General features: G+C 41.9%; 1 protein-coding gene across 2 annotated transcripts; it reads left to right on the top strand.

The window, feature by feature from the left end:
* Positions 1 to 4,885: 4,885 nt before the first annotated feature.
* Positions 4,886 to 25,342, top strand: C1QTNF4 (C1q and TNF related 4). Of its 2 annotated transcripts, none has more exons than XM_041459955.1 (2): positions 4,886 to 4,952; positions 23,823 to 25,342. In XM_041459955.1, exon 2 carries the CDS (start codon positions 23,828 to 23,830, stop codon positions 24,929 to 24,931), a length of 1,104 nt encoding a protein of 367 aa, XP_041315889.1. In that variant the 5' UTR covers positions 4,886 to 4,952; positions 23,823 to 23,827; the 3' UTR covers positions 24,932 to 25,342. The 2 variants fall into 2 exon arrangements, with proteins under 2 accessions (XP_041315889.1, XP_041315890.1); XM_041459956.1 differs by lacking the exon at positions 4,886 to 4,952 and adding an exon at positions 15,739 to 15,796.
* Positions 25,343 to 25,782: the final 440 nt, after the last annotated feature.

The raw sequence follows: 25,782 nt of genomic DNA, 5'->3' as shown, positions 1-25,782 counted from the left end.
TGCTTATGTAGCTAACATGTACAAATTTTAGGGTTTTATTTGGGATTCTGAATGGATCCAAATACACTGGTACTGTTAAGGTTCCTGCTTGCATATGGTAACTGACCTTCATCTTTAGAAGCTGATACTGGGTAAATATTATTGAATATAGACATTAATGTATTGGTTATGATATTTAACTTGTATCCTAGTGATATGTGAAAGGAATAAATTTTCCAGAATATTTGTAAGGAAAAAGGACAAAGACTGCATGAGGAAAGGGGAAAGCCTATACCTGTAATGATGGTTTTCTTCTTTGATGGTTGGATAGAAACTAACTTGTTGTTAGGCAAAGTGATTTTTTCTTTGGGTTTCTTTTTGTCTGTTTGCTTGCTTGCTTGCTTCTCCTAACTGGGTGAGATAGATTTGATTGTGGTGTCAGGCAATCCCTTGTTGAGTTTATACAAGACCTATATCTGTGTCTGCAGGTGTCCCAGTGGAATTCAGAGCTGTACATCTCTCTGACATATGTCAGCTTCTTCAAATATAAAGGAAAATATTTTCTTTCTTCAAGGAGAATTTTGACATTCTTTTCATGTTTGGTCATTGTGAAATGCTTGTCAGGGCTTTAAGTTTCATGGAAATATACCACACCTTCCTTCCCACAGAGGTTATATGAACCATCAACATTCTGGAATTCCTATCTTGTCAGTTATATCAAAATTCTCTTTACAATCAAGAATTGTATTTTATTATTTTTCTTCTCAGGATCTAGGAAACAAACAAGTGAAATATTTCTCTAAATTCTTTGACACCTTATTGTGTTCCATACACTGAATTCAAAATATATTTTTCTACACTCTTTTATTGTCAATTTTTTGTGTTCCTGGCTGCTTCTCTGGTGGAAAGATCAGCATTTGTGTCTGTCATGTGCATCAAAATTGCAGCACTCTGCCTTGTTATCACTGCGCTGTTGGCTTCATCTGTCCTTTTTTTTCATAGAGTCACCAGCAGCTACTGCTCACCTTCTTGCAAGAACTTCTATCAGATATCCCCTGAATTTTTCTGTTACATATTGCCAGACAAGTTCCTCAGTAGGTGTCTTGCTGGGAGTCTAACACCTATTCAGTAAGTTGAGTGTTTACCAGATTTTTTTCCCAGTTAGTCACAAATGTTTTCTACATTTTCCTGGTGCTATTTTCTCCGTGGTCCCTGCCAGTGCCTCCCAAAGCAGTCTTTCAAGAAATATTAATTTAGTCTCACTGTACACAGAATTGCATTTCAATCACATGAATATAATGTGATTATGCTGCATTTCTGCTGGCATGCACCACATGCACCCAGCATCTCTTTCAACTGACAAGTAAAGGAAAACACAGCACACCCAGCAATGGCCACAGCTGTTGTTCCCTCCTCATTCACACGCATGGCACACAACTTCTCCTCTAGAGATGTGATCATAGCTGCCCTCTGATTTACCTTTCTAGATGGAGATACTCCAAATTTCAACACAAAATTTCTCTACACTTGGTTTTCTGCCATTACAACACACTCCAAACAACTGATATGATCAATGGCCCTCAAGGCTCAAGCTTTAAATTCTTCTAAGGGAAACGGTACACATCTCTCTTAAGTAGGCTATTCAGAATCATAGAAACCCAGACCATGAAAAGAAACAAACCAAAACAAAACTCTCCAAATGCCTTAATTTCCAAGAGCAGTAATTGCAGGTAGGGTCTCAAAAAATCATTTTAGCTATTCACCCATCATAGTCATTAATTATGTCCTTTGCTGTTGAGAGACTTCACTGTAAGTCAAGTGATAACATCTGCTAAGACCTGATATTGCCATTTCCAGGTTTGTAATACATAAGTAAACAGCAGCAGCCTAATACAGGATTTTTGACACGTGTTTTAAACACAGAGGTTTATTTCTTTTAGCCTTATACTGTCCCACTCTAAGTTGGTTTATGTATTAGTGAGTCTTTATATATTCTTGAGGTATTCTTTTTAATCCTTAGGCTTGTTGGAGTCTCTGCTTACTCTGACATTTTGTATCTTTATAGCAATACAATAAAGATCAAGGCTTAAAAATATGGCACATATTTTTTAACAAGAGTATAAGCAAACAATAAAGCAGGTAATAAGGAATATGCATACATCAAGACCAGAAGGTCTGTGCTCCCATACAGTCACATCAAAGATGGTCCATCGGTTTTCTCTCAACAGGAAGGCAGCAATAAAGATACCCAGAATGAGAAAACAAAGATGATGGGCAGCAGCCTTGCCTAAGAATTAGGGAGGATGAAAATGCAAAACTGAGGTCATAGTCATGCCATGACATCTTGACTCCCAGGGGTCATAAAATAGCTTGTCAAAATTATGGTTTGTTATGCCTGATCAAGACAAACCTAAAAGGCATCCCATGGACTCGCGAGCTTCTGTCCCCTGTCCTCTGTGTCACACACATCCATACACACAGAGCCATGAGCAGACCACACACGCACCTATCTTGGTGCTTGTGACCATGAGTGAACATGTGAAATAGGAGTGAATGAGTGCAAGTGACTGAAATCAGTTTAATTTAAAATAAATATAAGCATCCTCTTCCACAGTCTTGAACTTTATAACACTGATTCTTATACTTCCAAGGCTGCCATTTATTAATGAGCCATGTCATGAGAATTTTCAGAATACTAACACAGAAAAAGCATTCCAATGTACCCATGGGGCTTCACGTCCTTGTGGGGAGGACTATCAACTGCAGTGAAGGCAACAGTACAAGGTGGGACTAGAAGGTCTTTTTCTGCTCTCTGTTTTCGGGAAGTGTATTCCTTTCCCCCCACAAAACCTCCACTTTCTCCTGCCTCTTTCCTGGGAACCCAGATAAGGCAGCTCTGCTCTGTTTTAGCACTTTTCCAAGCAGATGTAGTAAATCCATTAGCTGCTACTGGGTGGAAGCACAGTTGTCTTCTCAGCCCTCTGCCTTTCCTCAGCTGGGGCACAGGAGGCATGTACTAGCATTGCCCCATGGAGAAAGAAAAACTGGCTGGCAGAGGCAGAACAGAGCACAGCTCCTCTGGACTACACAGGATAATGCAAAATATACATCTGTTTTATAATACTGTAGTATCTTAGTACTCAATCACTTTGACCCCAGTGGCAACATGATATTTAGAAGGATAGTTTATCATACTGTTGATAATTACTCATCACTGCCATCATTGCTAGATGATTAAAAGGAATACATTTGTCTAGTTTATGTCCAAGATGAGCATTCTCACATCCTGGGAGTCAGTGGTCCATTCATTCCTCCAGAAGCAGTGAATTGAGTGTTGAGTAATCTGTCCTTTGAAACGTGTAAAGAAGCTGTTAAGAGAACACAAAATATGTTTAGCCAGCAATACCAGCTGGATGTGAGCCCATCCAGGACATACTCTGCTCAGCTGACAGCTGTTACCAGACCCACATGAGGGTTAGTCTCTAACTCTCTCATGTCTCATTCTGCCTGTCATCAACATCTTTGTTTCACTCTGTAGGAGGGAAGAAAAAAGATATGACATGGGGACAATGCAGCACCTGGTCGGTACAGAGCTAGGGGGGATTTGCAGGGTGGCAGGTATTTAATATGATATGCACACCACGTTAGACAAGCGGTAGGAAGTTCTGGTTATGCCATAAATTGCATCCTCTCCCCAAAGAGTAAATTACTTTCTGGTCATTCCATCTGTCGGTCCTCTTCCTCTCAGAAGAAAACTTTTTGTTTTCTTTTTTTTTTTTCCATTCTTTGTCTATTGTAAGAATCAGTCTTGTGACTGGTACATGTCTTATGTGAAAATTGATTCAAACGTGTCTGTTGCTGCAACAGGAGAAAGTCCTGGTGTCTGCCACAAGAGGGTAAGTGGAGATGGAGATTGGATAGCAGAGCGTGGCAGCACAGGGCAACAACAGCTGGACAATGCACAAGGGGAAACATTACTAGGTGCCCCATCTGTACTCTGGGTGAGTACACTGGCATTTAAATTCCTCCCATAGCAAGTGGGTGTTGAAGGGTAAAAGACCTTTAGTGTTGTAGAGCCAGAACATTTTTTAAACATCCGCGTCTTTAAATCTTCTTTTTGGAAGTCAACATTATATCTTACAGGGTTAATAATAAACATGCTTTACAAAACCCTAAATTTGCTTTTCAACTCAGATCAGGAATGTGAAAAGCCTATTTTGCTGTCAGCAAAAATCAATGCCAGCCTTCAAAGGAACAAGTAGTAGCCTTGTTGTAAGGTGATGATCTAAGGCAAGCCAAGCTTTCTAGAGAGAGATACAAGCTTTTGATAAACCAAATAACACAGTTAGTCCATAGACATGCTTTGGGACTCACAAAGATCTCCAGAGCAGAAGGTCAGACATGAACATGATCTTGGGTAGCCAAAAGCCTGTCGCTTCCCCTAGTCACATCCTTTGGTCTAGCTAAGGCTGTTTCCTCTCCCTCATCGGCCTGACCGAGCACGGCCGGGGTGGGAGCCCCGTCCCGAGTGGCTCAGCCCGGGACTGGAGGGCGCTGCGCTGCCGCCCCACGGCGGCCCGGCCGGTGCCACACCGCTGCCCTGCGCCCGGGCGGGGAGCGCCGCGGGGAGCCCGCCCGCCTGGCTCAGCCGCCGCTGTGCAGAATAAAAGGCATCATCCCGCGGAGCCCGTCCCCAGCGCCCTCTCCTCCCGGGAAGGCGGCGGGAGCCCGGCCCGGCTGTGTCACAGCGCCGCATCGCTCGGTCCCCCCTGTCCGTGTGGCGCTCACACGCCTCCCCGGCCCGCAGCGCCCGCGGGCGCCGGCGCCTCCCGGAGGCCGCCCGGGCTGCGGCGGTGACGGGGGCTCCGAGCCCCTCGCCCCGCCGCCCCCTCCCCTTCCCCGNNNNCTCCGCACCGCGCTCCGCACCGCGCTCAGACCCCGCCGCCGGGAGCCGCCGCCGCGGGGCGCAGCAGGTACCGTGCCGGGGGAGCCGCCGCCGCTGGGGCCGGGCTGCACCTGCGGGGCCGGGCGTTGAGATGGGATCCCCGCTCGGACAGGGGCGATGGGAGCGGGGCCGCGGGCGGGCCTGGCCCCGGCGGCTCCTGAGGGGTGGCCGCCGGTGCGGAGCGCAGGGACCGTCGGGGCTCTGGCGGCGGCCGCCGCGGTGCTGCAGAAGGGGGGCTGCGCTCGGGGCACCCTGCGGTGTCCCAGCCTCTGGGTCGGCGGGCAGGGCGCTGGCGGCCGCCCGGGCGGGCTGCGCTCCCTCCGTTCCCACCGAGCGGCTCGACAATAGCGGGAAATGCCCGAGTTATCCTCCCTCACACCTATCATTCCCAATATTTAATGGCTTTGGAGTTTATATGGGAAAAGGTATAAAATTCTGGCCCCACTTTTCATGGAGATGAGGTAAGAAAACCTTCCAGGGACTCGCCATGGGGAAGAGCATCCTGGCAAATTCCCACAGGGACAGTTTCTCAGGTGGGAAATAGCATTAATCTTGCATGGATCTCTGTTTTCTCGGTGGAACAAAGTCACAAGGGTTTTTCCAAGAGTAGCATATACAACTGAGTCTGTAATGTATGATTTCCTATTAGATAATACGATTTAATCCTCTGTGTGCTTGGCCATCCCACTGTCGGTCTCCTCAACCCCCTCTGTAAAAGCTCCCAGAGAAGTAGGTCAGTACCTCCAGATGATGTTTCTATTAGGCGCTGGTGAGTTTCTGCGCTGCTGGCTGACTAGAAGGCAGCATTGTGACCCTTCCGTTTATGCACATTCTGAATGAGCCGAGCTTCAATTATTCATTCTGATGCTATTGCAACCTTCTGCAGTTTCTCTTCTCCAGGGACACCATGTGTAACAAGAGTTTGAAACACACCAGTGAGGCTGCAATCCTATCTTGGCATATGGCAGCTGTTTCCTTGTCTGGCCATTTTTAAGGGTTAATTTGTAGCACTAGGAAGTATGTCAAGGAAAAATGAAGATTCCCAATAGAGCAGCATTACCCTGTGCATTCCTTCTGTTTCCCTCTAAAAAGCTATAATTCAAAGTGCTGAATGGTTCATGGGCTAGGCTCTACAAATGAGTTTTGTATTTTTCATCTGAAGAAGCAATGCCTTCAGAGGGCATTTGGTTACCATAATGGAGAACCTATGGGTTCGATATAGAATTGGTTTAAATCTGACAATCTGCTGGTGTTATAGACATTTGCTCTTTTGTAGGTGAAGAAACAGATGCAGAAATAAAATACCTTGGAACCTGAGATTTGGCGCCAAAACTCGGAACCCTGTTGTTATTTTTGTTTTAGTTGTGTTGTTGATGTTATTTATATTTTACTTGTGTAATCATCTATCCATTGTGCTGTGCTCTCCATTCATAAACTGTGAACTATTCATGTTCTCCAAATACAGAAGGCTGGGTGGGCCCACAATGGCAGCAGCTATACTTGTGAAAAAACAGGATAACTATCCTGTGACCTGTAGTCATGTAGTGCATGATAGCTTTTATAGTCTCCATTTTAATAAAAGCTGTATTTCGGAAGAGCAGCAAGGCTGCCTGTTCATCACCAGCTCTTTGAAGACTAGTATAAAACAACCTATAACCTTTTGTGTAAAGTAACCTAGATAAACACAGGCACACAGAGAAAAATTATATGTCAAAGGTGTAAAGAGACAAGATAGTTTGAACCTTCTGTGCAGAGCACTCTGTAATACAGAGACCAAAAGAAAAAGAGGCCAGTGCTAGCAGAAAATGGACAGACAGTGAGCCTTTGAGTGATTACTGTCATTGTGCCAGAATTTCACCCATTCTTATGGTTAGTTATAGCCAGAAAGCATTGAAATTAACTGATACTGGTAGTGACAGAAGACTTCTAAGGAGTTGAGTACCTCTGAGAATATAATATTTTCAGCTGAGAAATGTCTCCCTCCAAGAGATACTCAACTCTGCATTGACTTTTAAGCAAAAGAATAGAGAAAAAAATAGAGTTTAAAATTGCTATGGTCTTGGGCTTGCTGAAGTCTAGGGCTTTGTTATCAGCATCTGAGGTCAGATGTTAGGATTTGGTGGGTTTTACTCCTGAACTCTTCCATGCAGCTATCTTTTTAAATCACCAAAGTATGAAGCATGCATTCTACTCCAAGGTACACAGTTAAGGAAAATAATGTTTCACTGAATTACAGTTTACTGACCAAACTATAGGGATGAGGTTCTTTGAACTGTCTTGGGGGACACATTAAGGCTTGGCAATTTGATAGTTCATCTGACAATGTTTGAAATACTGGCTCCAGTTTTCACCCAGTAGGAATTAAAAGCCTCTTACTTCTCCTTTGGCACTCAGAAATTTAGTATAAATCCCATTGGCCATCCAACCCAAGTGGAAGTAAAGTCAGGACTTTGTTTTTCCTTTCAGCTTTTCTGTACCTTTTGCTTTGACCCTCTCCTAGATAAGGAAATTTGTGTGGTGTTCAAATTAGATAAGCCAATACTACACAAATGCTGTGCTGCTGGTGCTCTGTGAATACCAAGTGTACCCCTGGGTTCTTGTCCCTGTAAAGCTTCTCTCTAGTTGCATGTTTTCTCCAGACAGGTTAGAGAAGAAAGGAGGAATTCTTGCTGCATCTAATCAAAGGTCTGAGGTTTCCAGCAGAGGCAGCACTGCCAGAATCAGATGATCACAGAGCAAGCAGTAAGTGACTACTCCAGGGGCTAATAATTGATTACTAGGGCCCCACTGGGAAACAGGGAAAAATTATAAAGCCCTATTCCTCCCTCTTTACCCTCCAGCTGGTTAATTTGCACCATGCATGTTTTCTGCTGTGCCAGGGCCTCAGCCACTGTGCCAGGAAAACTGTCCATATTGGATTAAGGAATTTGGGGGCTCTGTGGTAATGACTACTGGAATAAGAGTCAGGGCTAGACGAGAGAGTTAAGCCTCTGTTGTCAGGAGGAATACCAGATCATCTTTATTCCGATGTACACAAAGGCTCACTGTCTGTGATGTGCCTGCTTATGACTGTCATGGCTGGTGTTTAAGCTCCGAGGAAAAAATCCTGCAGTCATTGGTCAAGAGCAGATGCTAAGGAAATGTTCAGTCCATTGAAATCAACCAGCTGCCTCAGTACTGCCCTTGAAGTGTATGCTGATGTTGTAACTACAGTGAATGTAAAAAATTAGGGCATTTCTATCATACCCTTAAATCTATTAAGAGAAATGGTCACATCTTTCCCAATAATTTTGTCAGTATTCCAGCCGGTTCTCACAGAATTGGCTTCTGTTCAGTTTACGTATTAAAGGCTATTTGTAGAACAAGAGTGAGAGATTTTGGGTTTTGGGTATTTTTAATGTAAAAGTTGAGATTCTTGACTATGGTTAGCACATTAATGCAAATATTTGCTTTGGTGAGGCATGGAGCATAGCTGGTAAAGGAGGCTATAAACTGGGTAAACATGATTATCTGAACAGGCAGATCTTCTTTAAATATCAGAAGATTCAGAGCTCAAAATATGTATGCTTTTAGTATGTGCCAGTCCTTCAGAGAGGCCACAAGCTGCTAAACGTTGACACAGTAGCTGCATTGGGGTGACCTGGATCTGCTTTTATTCAGTGTTTGCTTAGAGGACCTAGATGGTGATATAAGGAGTGGGTATATCACATTTTTCAGGGATATAAAACTGTGACACTTGAACTATGCAGGAGGAAAATAGCAGAATTCAAAATTTTTCCAATAATTTGGAAGACCTTCTAGGAAAATACCTGAATTAAATTCAGTAGGGATAAATACAAGGCACTACAATAAGGCAGAAATTACTGACTAAATAAGCACACGGCAGAAGTAAATTGCTAGGTTGCAACTCCGCAGAAAAGAATATGTTATGATAGATCACAAGCTGAATATGAGTCAATGTCATGCTGTTGCAAATAAAGGCAAACGTCTTGCTAGGATATGTAAAAGACATGGAAGTCTGGAAGACGTGAAGCAATCCTTTTGCTCTGAGGCCAAAGCCTCAGCTTGGGGGCTGTGCAAAGTTTCGGTTTTTGCACTTTGAGACAGGTGCAATTCAATCAGAGGGAGTCCAGAGGAGGGCGGTAGGACTCATCACAGGTCAGAAAAATGTGACATGCAAGATGATTTGAAATAACTGTAATTTTTAGACCAGAAATTTGACAGGGGAATATAACAGTCTTCAGATAAAAAATAGAAGGGGGAATGATCTTTTCTTCAGGCTCATGGTGGATGGAGCAGAAAGCAAGAAGCAGCAGAAAGTAAGATTATTTTAAACTAAGAGAATAATTTTCTAGGACATAGGATAATAAAAACAGTTGGATATTTGATATAGGGAGGTTCTGGAGACATTTTAAGCACAGGTTAGACAATCATCGGTCAAGAATCAAATAAGGCTAGTGATTCTGTAATGGGAAAGCACCTTGGACTGTTCAGTGTCTTAAGTTCTCCTCTAGACCATTCTTCTAGCATTTGTAGATCATTTCATGATCATTTCATGTCAATGAAATAAAAGAAGTCTGCTGGCCCTGTTTTGATGTTTGTCTGATATTCAGGGGTAGCACAGCACTAAGACCACAGATCAGCTCTTTCTGAAAAGAGCCTGAAAGAGGAGTAAGAGCTTTCTAGAAGAGAGTTAGAAGAGGTCTCTCTTTTTAGAAGAAAGGGGAAGGAATGGAACATTCTGATTTCCCCGGAGCAGATGCTTGATCAAGTTTATGAATGCTGAAAACAATGCCATGGAAGAAGAAAAATTAATCAAGATTAGCAGTTAATAAAATTATCTGAACTGAAAATACAAACTCTTCTAGTATTTTATTCCTTGAATGAAAGGCTGTAGTCCAAAAATGGTTTTTAGAGGTAAAATGAAACAAAATAATGGAATTCAGAAAAGGAATAAAATAAATCATAGTCCTATGATTTATATTTTTAGGCATTTATCCAGGGAGAGAAAATCTAGGTCCTGTAGTACTCATGGTTTAACATATATTGTTTAATATAAATGGAACAGACAGTCCCCTGTGCATGGTGAAAAATCCTGGAACTCTGTGAGGAGACAGGTAGAAAGAAAAAAGAGAGCAATGATCAACACTTTGGGATGCTGAAGTGGTGGGCTGCACGTAAGATCATGAATAGAACACATTCCGAATCCAACCAAATAATATTTTAATCCTCTAAAGGGAGAGGGATTTTTCTCTCTCCTCAGGCTTTAGACCTTTTCACTCAGACAAAAAGAAAAGCTCTTAGAGAAGTTAAAGACGTACTGGGAGCAGTGGAAGTGTTTTTATAGCAAGCAGGCAATAGGGATTTTTTTTCTGTGAAAACAGGTACTCTCTAGGACTGAAAGGCTGCAAAGCAACTGCTGGAAAGAATCTGTGTTGAATGAACAAGACAAGGAGAAAATTAAGAGTTAGGCTGCACTTTTTAGTAGCCTGTTTTCCTAGAACTGTTTCTGGGTGAACATATTAGCATAATAACCTCTTGTAATTTATACACTCTTACACTGGAATTATCCATAAATTGATGGTAATCCTGATTTTTTATTTACTCTGAGACATGTGAGTACAAACTGTGACACTATATAAGCTGTGATGGATTTTCCCCCTCCCCCCATCTTCCATTACTGCTGGAACACCTTGGGAAAAATAATTATATGCTTAGAAAGCCAGTTACTTGATGGCCCAGATATTTCAAAGTGAATTCACATCCCTTCCACCCAAGGACTGAGCAGTGCTTGACATCAGCTTATACTGCTTTGCCTGAATTTATTTCATCATTCCTCTTCCCATCCTTGCTTTTACTGTCTTTACTTCTCAGATGAGTGTATGAACCAGTCCTTATTTGATAGACAGAAGGGGTATCCAGAAGAAGACTTACAGTGATCTACTGCTAAAGGAAATTTAGCTTTGGAACAAAGTGGTTTGGAAGGAGATAAAGCAAATATAGCTAATGTAAAAAAAAAAAATAAAAAAAAAAATCCTATTTTTAGTATTAGGAGGAGACAACAAGGTGAAGGGGTTATTCTCCAGGAAACTTGTGAGGAAATCTGAGACAGTCTGTGCAGAAAAATACTGAACATGCTGGAGGGGGCTCTGCAGATGGTAAATGTTTCTCCTGGTGGAAAATGTTGATAATTATCTTGAAAAGGAGACGTGTTAGACAGATGTAGCTACAAGGAAGATAGGGGACTGAAAGAATTTGAATAGAGGAAGCACTGTCTTGAAATATGAACTGAATATGAATGTTTGGGTTTAAGGTGCATGACTGGAATTTCTCAGTGTGGCTCTAAGGAAATTGTGTAGGCTGTTGCTGATGGCCCTTCTTTCAGTATGAGCTGTGTATTTAATGCAAAGTAATGACATCCAAGCCTGCTTTAAATGAAGCATCTGCATAGCCAGGTTCAGAGCAGCCATATCCTTCATGTTCTTTATATTATGTCCAACTAGAGTCTAAAAGTCAGGTAAAACCTGCCAATGCATTGCTGCAGTTGTTATTTCAGTATTTTAACAAAATTCTTTTCCTATGAGCAAAATCAGAGGCATCAGCTTCAAGCTGTCAAAGGCAATTTTGCCTGGGAGGAACCTGGCTGGTCACAGAGATGAGCCTGGAATCTGTGAGCACTTGACAGGCACTGAGAGCTTTCTCCCTGTGAATGAGGAGCTGATGAGTGAGCAGCAGTGTCCAGCAGTGCTTTCTGAGGGCAATGCCAAAGCCTTTTACCAGCAGCTCCCCAGTGCAGATGGAGTTTTACTGAAATAGTCACACAAACATTTCTGCTGCCATGATGAGGGACTGATGTTTTTTAAATACTGCAAGCAATATAAAGCCAGAAAGCAGATACTGGAAAAACCTTGTAAAGGGATGTGTGTATTGAGGGCATTGCTTCTCTCTGTCCCTCCCTCCAGGGACGTAGATTCTGTCTCGTAGGCGGCAGCACCTCTGTGTCAGATTGTCACAGAAAAATCCAGGTTCAAAAACTTGTGAAGTGAAAACTTGACTTATGCAGGGTGTTGGGGAGGTACTTCACAGTTCCCTGTTGAAAAAGATGACAAGTTGATTAAATCAATGGACCAAAATACACTAAATGTTTTAAAAGCGGAATCAAAAACTGTGGTTTCCTGAAGATATCAAATATCAATTCACAGCCTTGGGCTGTCTCATTTGCAACAGCTATAGCCTTCTGAGAAATAATTGCTAGTAAAATGGCTAAAAAATTGAAAGAGCTCAGGTTCCAGTTGTCTATAGATCTTCCTCAGAGAGATCTGGTCACAAGGGATTTGGCAGGTAAGACTGAAAATGAGGAACTACACATTGCTGGTTGTGAAGTGTCAGTATTAATAAGCATGACAATTACTAACCCTGCTGATTACTTTGCTGCTTTTAATTGTTACTATAGGTCACTATATGTATTGAAGAATTTCAGTGTTCATCAAGAACTTCTGTTCCATACCAGGGGAAGTCTCTGTCTCAAGGGGTCTCAACTGTCTGGTGACAAAAATGGGGGTAGTCCCAGGCAGTGATTATCCTTTTAATGATTGTTTCTTGATCTGTCTACCAATTCACTGGGTACAAAAGCAACAGGATTATCATGGATAATAGGAAGAAATTCTTTCTTATGAGGGTGATGAAGCAGTGGAACAGTTTGCCCAGGGAGGTTGTGAATGTCCATCCTTGGAAGTGCTCAGTGCCAGGCTGGATGGGACTCTGGGCAACGTGGTCTAGTGGAAGTTGTTCCTGCCCATGGAAGAGGGTTGGAATTAGGTAAGCTTTAAGTTGTCTTGCAATCCAAATCATTCTGCAACCCTATGATCCAGTTAGACAGTTGGAGAACGGGACCAGAAATAAGACTTATTAGCATGTGTGGACTTTGACTGACACCCCTTTTTCCCCACAAAGACTTTTCGTTCACATCTGTGTCCTGACCCAGTAGGAGGAGGAGCAGAAATGAAAGTGCCAGAGCAGAGATGAAGGATAAATGGGACTTAATGCCTTTTATCACCTTCTTCACTAAACTAGAGCTCAGTGAATTTCCAAATTGAGATGTTGCCGCATGTTGACAGTGTAGAGCAGCACTGCAGTGCAATTCAGTGTTCTCTGAGTTTCTTTACAGTAATGAAACAGCAGGGTGTGAAAAGAAATGAATGTGGGTTTTTGGCTGAGTGTGATGGCAGATATTAAAAGACAGCATGTTTTCCTGACTTACCTGTCAAGACACGCTAAAAAACTCGCAAAGAAAGCAGCATTCCTGTAGGAAAATGCCCCAGTACATTGAGAGTTTTTTTCAGATAGATTGGCAAAGCCTACTGTCAGAAAACAATAGTCAGTATAAAACATAGCATTAGAAGTTAATTTATCAAGCAAAGTAAAACTAATCTCATCCTTTCTGACAGTTTTCTGTTAACTGCAGGTTGTCAGGATGGAGACCAGATTTACCCACCTTGTGAAAATTTTTGGACTGCTAAATCAGCCCATAGCAGACAGTGAGTTCATAACAATGAAAGAAAAATGGTTTTTGTTGTCATGGCATGTAATATCAGCTGGCACTCAGCTGTCCATTAATTCCCATAGGGGACCGACCACTGCTGGACTCCACAGGTTTGTCCTAAGTTGCGATTTGATGATTAACTAGCAATAACCAGCATATTCCCTCTAGCTTTCACTCAGGTGGGTGATGTGGCAGGTCTTAGAGAAATGACTGGAGGACAGCATTCCAGTGAGTGGGGGAAGGGTTTGAAAACAGCTTCTGCAGGTGCAGAGTTCCAGGAAAAAATGATGATTATTTGCCCAGTGAAGTGAGAAGGAGAGAGAAGGTGTGGCTATGCAGCTATAAAAGAAAACAGAAAAGAAAAATCTAAAACTTGGTTTTGTTTGATTAGGATCTTGCATTGCAATTAAATTAAAATCATATATTGGCTGATACAAAGTGCAGGAGCACAAACTCACAGAAGGAAAAATTAAGACCATTATATAGAGGACCACGAACAAGCCTTGAGAGCACACCCCAGGTTCCAATATCACTTGTAATATCATTACAATTTCTAGGGCAACAGTCTTCAACAGGAAGGTGTAACACAAAAGTTGCAATTCCTGTAATGTCAATTGCTTTCCTATTTGCTACATCTTTGTAGGGCTCAGGTCCCACAGGTTCCTGTTAGTTCCTGGACAAATAAACCTACTATTAACAGTTGCTTTCATTCTTAGTGAGGAAATGAGAGAAGAACATGAAGTAATCACTGCAAGATTTTGCCCAACTGATGGTGCCATAGTATGCTGCTGGATGACTGGGAATGTGAATGAAAGTGGAAGGCAACAGGGAACAGGAAGGAAAGCCTGTACAGCCTGTGTTTAACTGGAATATTTACTCTCATCTTGATGACCTTTAATGTCTCTAAGTATTTGTTGCAACTAAGGATTTAAAGAAAATTGACAAAGATGGTATTAACTCTGAGAATAGCCCAGGAACCTCCTCTTCTGGTGAGCGTGAGTGGAGGATGAAAATATTAATTCAGCTGCACTGAAGCAAACTGTTGCTTAGGTCCACAGAGGAAAGTGTTGTTCAAAAAAAGTCTGCCTATACTGTAGGTGCATTTACCTATACTAAACACCTACTGATATTCTCTGAACTGTTGCTGGACTTTCATTTGTTAGCAGAGGGAGTGGAGATTTTCCTGAGATCTAAACCTTACTTCGCTGGAAGAAAGTAGTATAGAAAAACTGCTAGAAAAAGCTATGATGTGTAACAATAAAACAGAAAGAATAAAGGGACTAGAATTCAAATTGAATACTAGTACAAATTCCAGAGTACTGATTCTACTTAGTGTTTTCACTTTGTCACTCACAGCTCAGTTTACACAGTTGAGTTTAAAGCAGAGATTTTTATTTTTTTTTAATGTCCCTAAGGATTTGAACTATCCTGCCACTTCAGGAAAGCCTTAATAAGCTTGTGATCAGTGGGGCTGATTTTCTTTCTGTATGAACTCTTTAAAGTCCCTATGCTTCTTACATTATTGGGAAAATTATTTCTCTTTTTCCTGTACAAACTCTTACTAAAAGAAAAAATTACAGCAGTAGTCTGGGATGCTGAACCCATTTACATTTTACTTAGGTTCCCAGTTTTTGTCTCCAACCTAGAAAAGTATTTGGTAAACATTTCTGAGTTTTCTTCCTCATTGCCTCTTAAGAGTCTCTCATTTGTATAGTCATTGCCTTCCTCTTCACCTTCTCCTTTAGCACTGCTGTGCTACTAACTGGGTCTTGCTTGTTCATTCCAGTTCTGTCAGATGATGAAATAAAACCATTTTATTTCATAGAATCATGTAATGGTGTGGGTTGGAAGGGACCTTAGAGATCATTTAGTTCCAACCCCCCTGTCATGGGCAGAGACACATTCCACTAGACCAGGTTGCTCCAAGCCCCATCCAGCCTGGCCTTGAACACTTCCAGGGATGAGACATCCACAGCTCTCTGGGCAACCTGTTCCAATGCTTAACAACACTCACAGGAAAGATCTTTTTCTAAATATCTAATCTAAACCTACTCTCTTTCAGTTTAAAGCCATTCCCCTTGTCCTATCACTACATGCCCTTGTGACAAATCTGTCTTCTACTTTCTCGTAGCCCTTTAGGTACTGAAAGGCTGCAGTAAGGTCACCCTGAGGCCTTCTCTTCTCTGAACTGAACAAATCCAACTGTCTCAGCCAGTCTTCATAGAAGAGGTGCTCCAGCCTTCTGGTTATCTTTGTAGCCCTCCTCTGGACTCATGCAAACATCTTTAATATCCACATCCATCATATTAAATTTAAGTATCTTAAGCCAGGTGAGAAGCTCAAAATAAAAACCCAGTAAATAAGTTTTGTCCATTTTTAAAGACTAATTTTGCATTGGAATAGCCTGAATTTCACTGCTTGTACTCTGCATTCTTTCTCATAAAGTATCTGTCATCCCAGTAAGGCTGTTGCTGGTACAGTCTCTGGCAGTGTCTTTCTGCTTCATATGGTTTTACCTTCGCAGGCAAAAACACCCAGGACTTTTGTGGAAAAGTCCTCTTGCTACATGGCTTCTAGCCCAGCCACCTGGAACAAGGAAATTGCCCTCTAGTCCATCCTCTGAGTTCCCTGAGTCCTCTCTTAGAACTTGATTGCAGTGTGCAGTCCGCCTTTGGGGCCTTCCTCTATCACTCTCTTAACTAAGATCTTTATGATATTTGCTGCCAAAGTGTCAGATACTTTCTTTTGCCTCTCAAAATACCTTCTGGTATTCCAGGCCAGACTCTTTGTTAATCCTTTATGCCAGTGTGATCTGCCTTCTGGTGCAGCAGTAGGATTCCTGCTTGAAGAGATGAAATGCTCCAGTAGCACCTCATTCCACAGTCTCAGCATCTCTTGTGCACACCAAGAAAAAGAAATGCACACATAAACCAGGTTAAAAAAGGAAATTATGTTTGGGGCTGAGAAAAGAGATGGCTTAACTTGGGCACTACTGTAACTGTAGTGGGATCCATGTGAAAATTCCAGCTGTTGAAATGGTCTCAGTGTTTTATGTCTAAAGGTAGCAGTGTTAAATAAACACTGCACAGCAACAGACTTTTGGTTTTCTCAAGATGTGGTTTCCAGTCTCCTCTGGCCTCTGCTTTCACAGGAGTTTGTCACTGAACTCCTTCCCATCAATGGCTTTTTCAGTTTTTTTCACTGTTTATTGCTGGTGTAATTTCAATGATTGCTTTTCAACTGTTGGTTTAACTGCATGTGCCAAACAACTTTAAAGTATTCAACACGTTTTATGAACTACAGTTTAAACTCAAATGTTCTAGCAGTGTTTTCTGTTCTTCCACTTCTGGCCAGTGTTATAGTATGTTTCTTTGCTTTGCAGTTTTAGTCCTGCTTTCTTGATTAGTGTGTATGTGGTGGAGAGTTGGACTTGTGTAATGTGTTCATTTAGAAAAGTATGAAAAAGATTATTACATCTTAAAGCATTAGTTTGCTGGAATAACTCCTTGCTCCCCCCTAGGATTTATTCTTCTCTACTAAAACACGATTTTTTCTAAATTAATATATTTTAAAATGTAATGGTAGCCAAAAAGGCAGGTGCAGTGTATCACCCTGGCACTTCAAATGTGTATGACAAATTTTCTTAAATGATGTTAAAGAAGAAAAATCTTAATGTCAGAACGATCATGTTTTCATTTTGGTCAGTGTATTTACATAATTTCACATAACATCATTTTAGCTTAACCAGAGTTGTTAGGACTTCTGTTGAAATAGCAGGTTTCATCATATTCTGAAATGCAGGGTAATAGTAGTGGCTTCTGCCAAAAAAAGTCTCTCCATTTCCTTTTCCTGAGTATGGCTGGAGTTGAGGCACTTGAAAATAATTTTTGCCTCTCCACGGATTTTTGAGTACACAGAAGTTGGTTTATTATGTTAAAGGACTCTCCCTTGACTCAGGGAAACATTCAAAATTAAGCACTTTCTATATTAATGCCATACATGTCTGTCATTCAAGGCATGACATGTCATTTCCAAAAGGCATCCTGAATGCTTCAGACAATGTTTTATCTCCCGGGATTGTGCCAGAATTTAAAAAAGAAAATGACATTCATCAAAAGCCGAAAAAGGTCAGAGCCATAAATGAATCACTGATTTTGTTACTCATGTACTCGTATACAGATTTTGCTTTTGAGGATGTGCTACAATTAATTTCTCTTTGATGTTGTAAGAACTGATGCATTTGCATCATTATCTGATGCTCTTAATCTGTGTTGGATGAGAGGAACAGACAGTATGTGGTATCTTGGGAAAAGAAATCTTGCTAACTATAGTCCAAGAAGGATGTTCATTACACAGGCTTTCACTGATCCAAATAATTGAAACATTTGCAGCTGTCCTTAAATATTAGGGTGAGAGCTAGGCAGAACAGGGCTTTGCTCTTGCAGCTTACAGGATGTAAAAAACCTTTTAGTAACAGCTGATCCAATTGTACTGCTTCAATTTTGTTTCATATCTCATTCTTCAGTGATATTCCTGGCAAAGCTCCCACTGAAATTAAAGGACTCTTGCATAAGGTAGGACTAGGGAATCTGGATAATTAATATTTTGGAATAAAAAGAAAACCCTTGTGGGTTTCACAAGTAGGTCTGCCCTGCAAGTGTAGAAATGGGGTGACCTTTCTATTGTTGAGTGTCCTTTTGTAAATCCATGTGTCTCAGTAGAAGAGTAAAACTAATTGTCTTTTCACTGGTGGATTGATTCTGTTCCAGGACAGAAAAATCACCTCCAGCAAACTCAAAGCTATTAAAATTTCCTGGGTCATGCAAATGGTGAATTCTAACTTTCTTTTCAAGAAAGTTTTGAAGTTCTTGTTCTACTATGTGAGTCAGTACCACTTTAGCCCCTTCTTTTCAGGTCACTAATTTAATGCCAGTGTCTTTGAGGATTGTTTAGCTGCATCATGTGTTTTGTGCCTCCTATTCCAAAATTAGTTTCTTGACTTCTCTGTGGGCTGCTCTCCCTGCTGGTACTGCCTAAAGTAAAAGCAGTAGCTTACCTAGTTTGTCCCTTGGGTCTGCTTAGCTTCATTCCATGCTTCTGTGGTGTTGGGACAATAAGGAATGGCAGGGTAGGGGACAAAGGGCCCTGATTTGTGTGTAAATGTAATGAGAATAACACAGCTGCCACATGCTGAAGACCCATTTTCCATCTCTAGCCTGGGTCTTTTACATTACTCTTCAGTTTTAACACTTCGATCATAGCATGAACTCAGGGCTGATGCCACAGTGTCCACGGCCAGCTTCACATCCCTGGTGCTATCTCTTCCCTGCCAGAAGAAAAGTATACCAGTAAAAGAGACTTGGGCACCATAAACAATTTTTGTGGGACAAACAGGGCATTTTGGCAGCTTTATCTTTCAGAATTACTATGACAATACTCAAGTCCAAAAGCTGTCACGGGTTGCCTCTGTTTATAGAACCCCTTTAGCTGGATGTGTCTTCCTAATGATTGGCAAATTATTCTTAGACTGGTTTAGTTTGAGAGGCAGTTATTAGATACTTTCCATATTATTTTTAAAAGAACCTAAATAGTGCTGAAAGTGGTGAGTAGGAGCTGTCAAGGAAACAACTTGTTAATGGAAGCGCAGCATAATTAACTGCTTTATTTAAATGACTCACTTTTGGAAAGAACTGATAAATAAGGGACAGCAGCAGCAGAGGGTCTTTGCAACTGTACTGACTGATCCAACATTCAATAAATTACTTTATTACAGAGAAATTAACTTTCAAACAGAAACAAGGATAATGGTCATTTGAAAGCTCATAAGGTCAGATTGACTACACACTTTATTAAACTTGGTCAGTTTTGTCTTTCTGTGCTTTTTGGCTAGCACTGATGTGCTAGCCAAAATGCAAATGCCAAATCCTTTCCTGTCATTTGTTGTCTCAAGAGCATGCAGCCATGTCACAGTCATCCTGGTTCTCCATGCAGCCACATCATGGTGATCACTGGAATAACAATGAATGAGTATGAATCTGGAACATCTAATAGCCCTTATAAGTTTGCCTTTAGGGCTTAGTTTTCTAAGCTGGAAGCTGGAATGAGCCTGCCATGCTAGATGTAGCACTCTGCAAAAATAATACTGCTGCACCAGCAGCTGGGCTCACGAGTGTGACAGTTCGAGATTTAGTTCTTGGTGGGATATTAGGGTCTACTAGTATTGTTTAAATGGCAGCAGTAGCCAAATACTGTACAGACATGGGAAGAGATACAGTCATTGCCCTGAGGAACACACAAACTACAAAGTAAAGGAAAATAAAGACAGCATGGAAGCAGATGTGTGACACTTAGATATGGATTAATTGTTTCATTGAATATGCTTCAATTTGCTGGATGGAAAATAATCTGTCTGTTAGACCTGCTGTTAGCTGGTTAATTCCAAGTGCCATGGCTAGGGTTATTAGGGAGTGAATTTTAAATGCAAGAAGTAGTAGCTATGGGATTCAGTTACAGAATCAGGAATCATGACTTAGGAAGTCTCTAGTCCAAGTTCCTGCTGAAAGCAGGGCCAGCTCTGAGTGCAGACTGGGTTGCTCACAGCTTAATCCAGTCTTGTTTGTAAACTTCCAAGGATGGAGATCTCGCAACCTCTTTGAGCAAACTGTTACATTCTTAGTTGCCTCATCATGGAATTATTTTTCTTATATCTGGTCTGAGTCTTCCCTTTTGGATTTTATAACCAGTGTCTGTTATTCATCCACCATGCTCATCTGTGCAGTACCTCGCACTGTCTGGAGCCACTAAAGGCACTGGAAGGCTGCTACTAGATCCCCCCAAAGTCCTCTCTTTTCCATGCTAAACAAACCCAGTTCAATCAGCCTCTCCTTGTCGGGCAGGTGCTTCAGACCTCAGCAATCTTTGCTGCCCTCTTTTGGAGTCACTCAAGTGCCAACTGAAGAGGGATAATCACAGTCTGGTTCCTGGCTGTGTTCTGTTCTTCACCCCAGAGTGCTGTAAGCCTTCAGTACCTGCAGGGCACAGCGCTATCTCAGCTACAAATTACTGTTCTCCTGGAGCCCTTTTCAGATCCTTTTCAGACCCTTTTCAGACAAACTTCCAACCAGTCAGTCACCAGTCTGTACCAACACACAGGTTAGTCCATCCAAGTACAGTACTTCACATTTATTGTCACTTAATTTCTTTTCAGTACATCCCACCAGTCTGTCTGGGTCCCTCTGAATAGCAGCTGTGCATCCAAGTATATTGGTCAACCATCTGTTTTGGTGTCATCTGCAGACTGATCAGTGGACATTCTTTCTCCTTCTCAGGACATTGATAAATAATATTGAAGAGGACATCTGAAATTAAACATTAAACACTAGTTCTCAAGCCTGATAATCCAGTCAGTTTTTCACTTTTCTAGTAGTCCACTTGTCTAACATCACAATTGGATAGAGGAATGCTCTGGGAGACTGAAACAAAAGCCTTGCTGAAATGCAGGTGACATCCACTTATCTCTTCCCACAAGACAGCAATCAGTTTGATTAGTTCATGCTCAATTAAATAACGTGTACTAAATTGCATGTCCTTTGACTAGAAATGTTTTCTAAGAAGAACATTCCATGATTTTCCCAGGGACCAAAGTGAGGGGCTAACTGGTTAACCACCCTGTAGTTTTGCAGGTAGTGTCACTTGTCCTTTCCGAAGATGGTGCCAAATTTGCCTATCTCCAGTCACCAGGGACCTCCTCTGCTCTCCCATCACCTTTCAAAGATGACAGAGAGTGGCCTCAAATTGACATCACTCAGCTCTCTCAACAACCTTTAGTGCAGCCCATGGAGGCCTGAAGGAGCAGGCTAGGTCAGGAAAAACATTTTGAATTCAGGGACATGGAGGAAAATTCTGAGATGTTACAGGCAGAATGGGAGCTTCAGACAAAGTTTATTAGAGAAGCCCTCCCTTCACGAACAGAAGCCACAAGGTACAGAAAGGACTCCCTTTCTAAATTCTTTCTGAGAGAGAAGCCGAGGTACAGCTGGACACAATCTTAGCCCCAGACTTAGTCTATGGTTTATATCTAAAGAGTTACACAGGTTTAATTGAGCTTTTGTACAACTTCATCCTGCAGAATTAAGGATGGCAAACCAGATATATTTATATAAATAAAATTAATTATTTATTTTAATTTATTACAATAATGATTGGGGGGAAAAAACTTATTCAGAATCATTTACTACACAGTATGGATAGCTATTACTACTGATTTAGTGCATTGTTTTTGAAGCAATTATATTAAAGCAATTATATTCAAGGTAGCAGAATAATTGTTAAGCAGAGATTGATGTTCCTTACCCACACCAACAACTGGGAAAATCTCTGCTGTTCAGCCTCAAGGAATAACCTTGAGGAGTGTCCCCACTGAAAGGAAGGATTTCACACACTTGAGGGAGGTAGGCTAGAAATCTTTGTTGTGCAAAGGTGACACTGGCCTTTTATAGTATAAAGTGATTGACTTTAATATGTGTTCAAAACAGGCATTTTTTAGATTATGTGTTCTCAGGCTCACTCAGCAAAATATGCTTCCTGCTGAAAAATGTGTTGGCAGCTTTTTAGTTTCTTCTCTTCGACTTCCAAATCAGTACCTGCACATCCTTGCTGCTCCCAGCCTGGGTCAGGGAGCCTCAGTCTTGCATGTCCTTGTGGTGGGGGGAGAGTTTGGTCAAGCTGGTCTCAGCATTCTTCAGCACTAAGAACAGCAGTGTTACCCTTGCTCAGTGTTATCACTCAGTTATCCTTGCTCAGTGTTTTCACTGATCAGCAGCCCGTCCTTGCTCCACTGAACAGCAAACTCTCCTTGCTCAGCCCTTCACTGGCAAACTTATCAGCCTGCTTAGGCTGAGGGCCCTGCTACAGATGTCTGTGAGAGAAGTGATCTAAGGTAAAATTGGGACATGGATGAATATTTCTTTTAGTCTTTGCTAGTGTGCCACTTTCATGTAATTGAGAATCTAATTTATTCTGGGGTTCTTATGTATTAAAGCTGCACCTCAGATTTCAGTTTTATTCTCAAGTGTGAAAGAGCAGAGTTCAAGCTGAATTCCTGTTGGTGAGTGATTCTAGGTATCACATCTTGCCAAAGCAGGATCCCATTGCCACCTCACAGTCTATGTGCATTCTGTCTGCCTTACTTCTATTACTAGGCCATCTCAGATTATTCAAATATTTACCCTTTATCCTTTTTAATGTAGGATTTGTCTTCACCCTCCCCCATCAATGAGTTGCATGTTTTGCTTCTGTTCTGTTGGTCTGTGAATTCATTGTTTGCAGGCTGGCAAGGCACCAGTTTTGGGGTGACAGATGGAGCAGACTGCAAACCAGGCAGTTGCCTCCTAGCCTGAATGATATTTTAATAAGCACAGAGAGGTGACAGAAATAGAAGCTTCTCACTGGAAAGACTGGCAGTTTTGTTTCCAGCCTGAAAGCACTAATAGATAATTTTTGGCCTCAGTCCAAAAAAAAAAAAATTAGCAGAAAATCCTATTAGCTTCTAACTTTTTTAAGGGTCAAAGAAGTTTTAATGTCTGTTCTGTTATCCATTTAGGGAGTTGTTTCCCCATTTTTGGTATTTCAGTTCTCTCTCAGAAACTGTACACTTTAGGAGACTTTCCTTTTACTTACCATTTTCTTTTCCTTCTTTTATTTTATTATTTCAACAATTTTCCCCATTGTCTTCCTTCCCTAAACATTCCTTCTTCTTCATATTTCTTTATACTTTTCACAAATTCATGTTGGGATATTGGGATTTACCAGCTTACTTGGCTTCCAGCTTCCACATCCTGTGAAACAACTACTGCACTGCAAGGCAATGGCATCTGCATGGGAATCTCTAGAGCATATGTCCTCTTCTCCCTGCCCTTCAGCTGTGTCTCAATTGTATAATACAGGGTTTGTGTAGGGCTTTGTTTCATCCATGGTCTTATGAATAAAAAAAGGCACAACAAAAGGGAGCTCTGGCAAATCCCCAGCAAGCTCTGAGATCCCTCTGAAGTATGAGCAACATGGTGTTTTGCAGACAAGCTGTAGGATAGTCAGGCTTTCAAAGGAGAAGATGCTTCTTCTTTCCATGAGTACAGGTTAAAAAAGATCCAGCTCTCACTAGGAAAATATGAAAGTGGTGCTGGGATCTGAACTACAGTGTGGTCCCATACACTGCTCAGAGAACACACTGGAAATTTCTCAATATTGGATATAGATCTTCATGTTTATTTAACAATATTCAGGTCTGGATTTCAACTTGTGTGTGAGCTGTAAATTAATGCTATTCCTGCTAAAATATGCTTTTTTTTTTTCTTCCAGATACAATGATGACACTGAACATTCAGATCATCTCTGGCCTCCTTTGCTGCATGACTTTTCTTCCTACAGATGGCTTCCCAGCAGACACCAGTACTGAATTTCGCTCTGCTTTCTCTGTGGCCAGAACCAGCAGCATGGAAGGGAGCTCTGAGATGGTGATTACCTTTGACAAAGTGTATGTGAATATTGGCAATGATTTTGACCCCAAGACTGGATTGTTCCGCTGCCGGATCCCGGGAGCCTACTACTTCTCCTTCACCGTTGGAAAATACCCCAAGAAAAACTTGTCTGTCATGCTGATGAGAAACAAGAATGAGGTGCAGGTAATTGTGTATGACGAACATCACCGCAAGGAACGCAAGGTGGCCAGCCAGAGTGCCATGCTGCAGCTTGACTACGGGGACACAGTGTGGCTGCGTTTACATGGAGATCCCAAGTACGCTCTTTACAGCAATGTGGGGCCCTATACAACTTTCAATGGCTATCTGATCTATCCAGACACTTCTGCATTCTTCCAGAATGCTCTGGACTCTCAAGAGCTCGGGCCACACCCTCACGCAATTCAGCAACTTCCCAGAGAGCAGAATGAAGCTTCACAGCGACGCGTGTTGTCTGACCAGCCAAAGAGGGTACAAGACCCTCGCTCTGCATTTTCTGTTGCCCGCTCACAAAGTCTCTTGGGGACAGATGAGAAGCAAACCCAGCACGAGCCAATCACATTTGATACAGAGTTCGTGAATATTGGAAAAGATTTCAATTCCTCCACTGGCATCTTCACGTGCCGTATACCTGGTGCATACTATTTCTCCTTCACCATTGGCAAAATGCCCTTTAAGACTATGTCAGTGAAACTGATGAAGAACCACAATGAGGTGCAGGCCATGATCTATGATGACAACCACTCCAAGCGGCGGGAGATGCAGAGCCAGAGCATCATGCTGCCTCTGCAATATGGGGACACCGTTTGGCTCTACAGCCATCAGCATGATGGCTATGGTGCCTACAGCAACCACGGCAAGTACATCACCTTCACAGGCTTCCTCATCTATTCAGAGGCTCAGCCAAAGTGGCTGCCAGGTGCCAGCTCACCTCAAGGGTCAAACAATTAATTGCAGCTGTGAAAGGAACATAAGAAGAGCCAAGGTGCCATGAACTTGGGTACAGCTTCTCTGAATATCATCCTCTACTTTGAGCATGCTGTCATGTGTCCAGTGCTTTCCTTAGCTGCACGCTTGTGCCCTGTCTCCAGGGCCGCTGCTGTGTGTGCCATTCATCCGTAGAGAGGCCTTTCAGGTTGTAGCTGTGTGTCCCGTGTTGGTGTTTGATTTAACATAAAGCATGAGGTAGTTTTGGGGCAGGGGTGGGGCACTGTAGTGAGATGCTGAGGATCAGAGAGCTACTGCAGTCATGTTACTGCAGATCTCCAGCATCCAGAAACAAAAGGGTATGGTGTCTTTCCTTGTTTATCCAGGGAGGGAATAAATGTAATGGAAATGAATGTAATAAAAATACAAAATATGAGAATGGTCTCCGTTTGGAATTTTTGCTACTTTGTGAGACTTGTGTGCTTGTCACGGGCTGAGGTACCAGCCAGTACTGAGCTCAGGTGAGAGAGATGCATGGTAATTGTGCGAGCTGAGGATGTGTTACTGAGCCAGTCTGTGTACACTCTAATCATTTGTGTGTGTGAAAGGTTGGTACCTCTTATGATTTTATTGCAAGTTTCACAGTGGTTTGTGCTTTTCTTTATCTGATGTAGATGAAGTCAAGAAGCTGTGATTGAGAATCTCAGCTTCCATTTAATGTAAAGAACACATTTAGAAACAAACAAAACCGCAGGCTTCTTGTAGTGAAAGATAAGGGCTCAAATCTGTGAATGGACCATGCTCTGAAAGCCCAGAAGCAAGGTAAGTAAGAAGAATAAGAAATGTGTTTTTAAATCTCTAAAGATTTGGATCAG

Source organism: Pyrgilauda ruficollis, unplaced genomic scaffold (assembly GCF_017590135.1).
Source record: "Pyrgilauda ruficollis isolate IOZ18807 unplaced genomic scaffold, ASM1759013v1 scaffold14, whole genome shotgun sequence".
Lineage (NCBI taxonomy): Eukaryota > Metazoa > Chordata > Aves > Passeriformes > Passeridae > Pyrgilauda > Pyrgilauda ruficollis.
The sequence above is the reverse complement of the archived record's forward strand: the minus strand, read 5'-3'. Positions and strand labels throughout refer to the sequence as shown.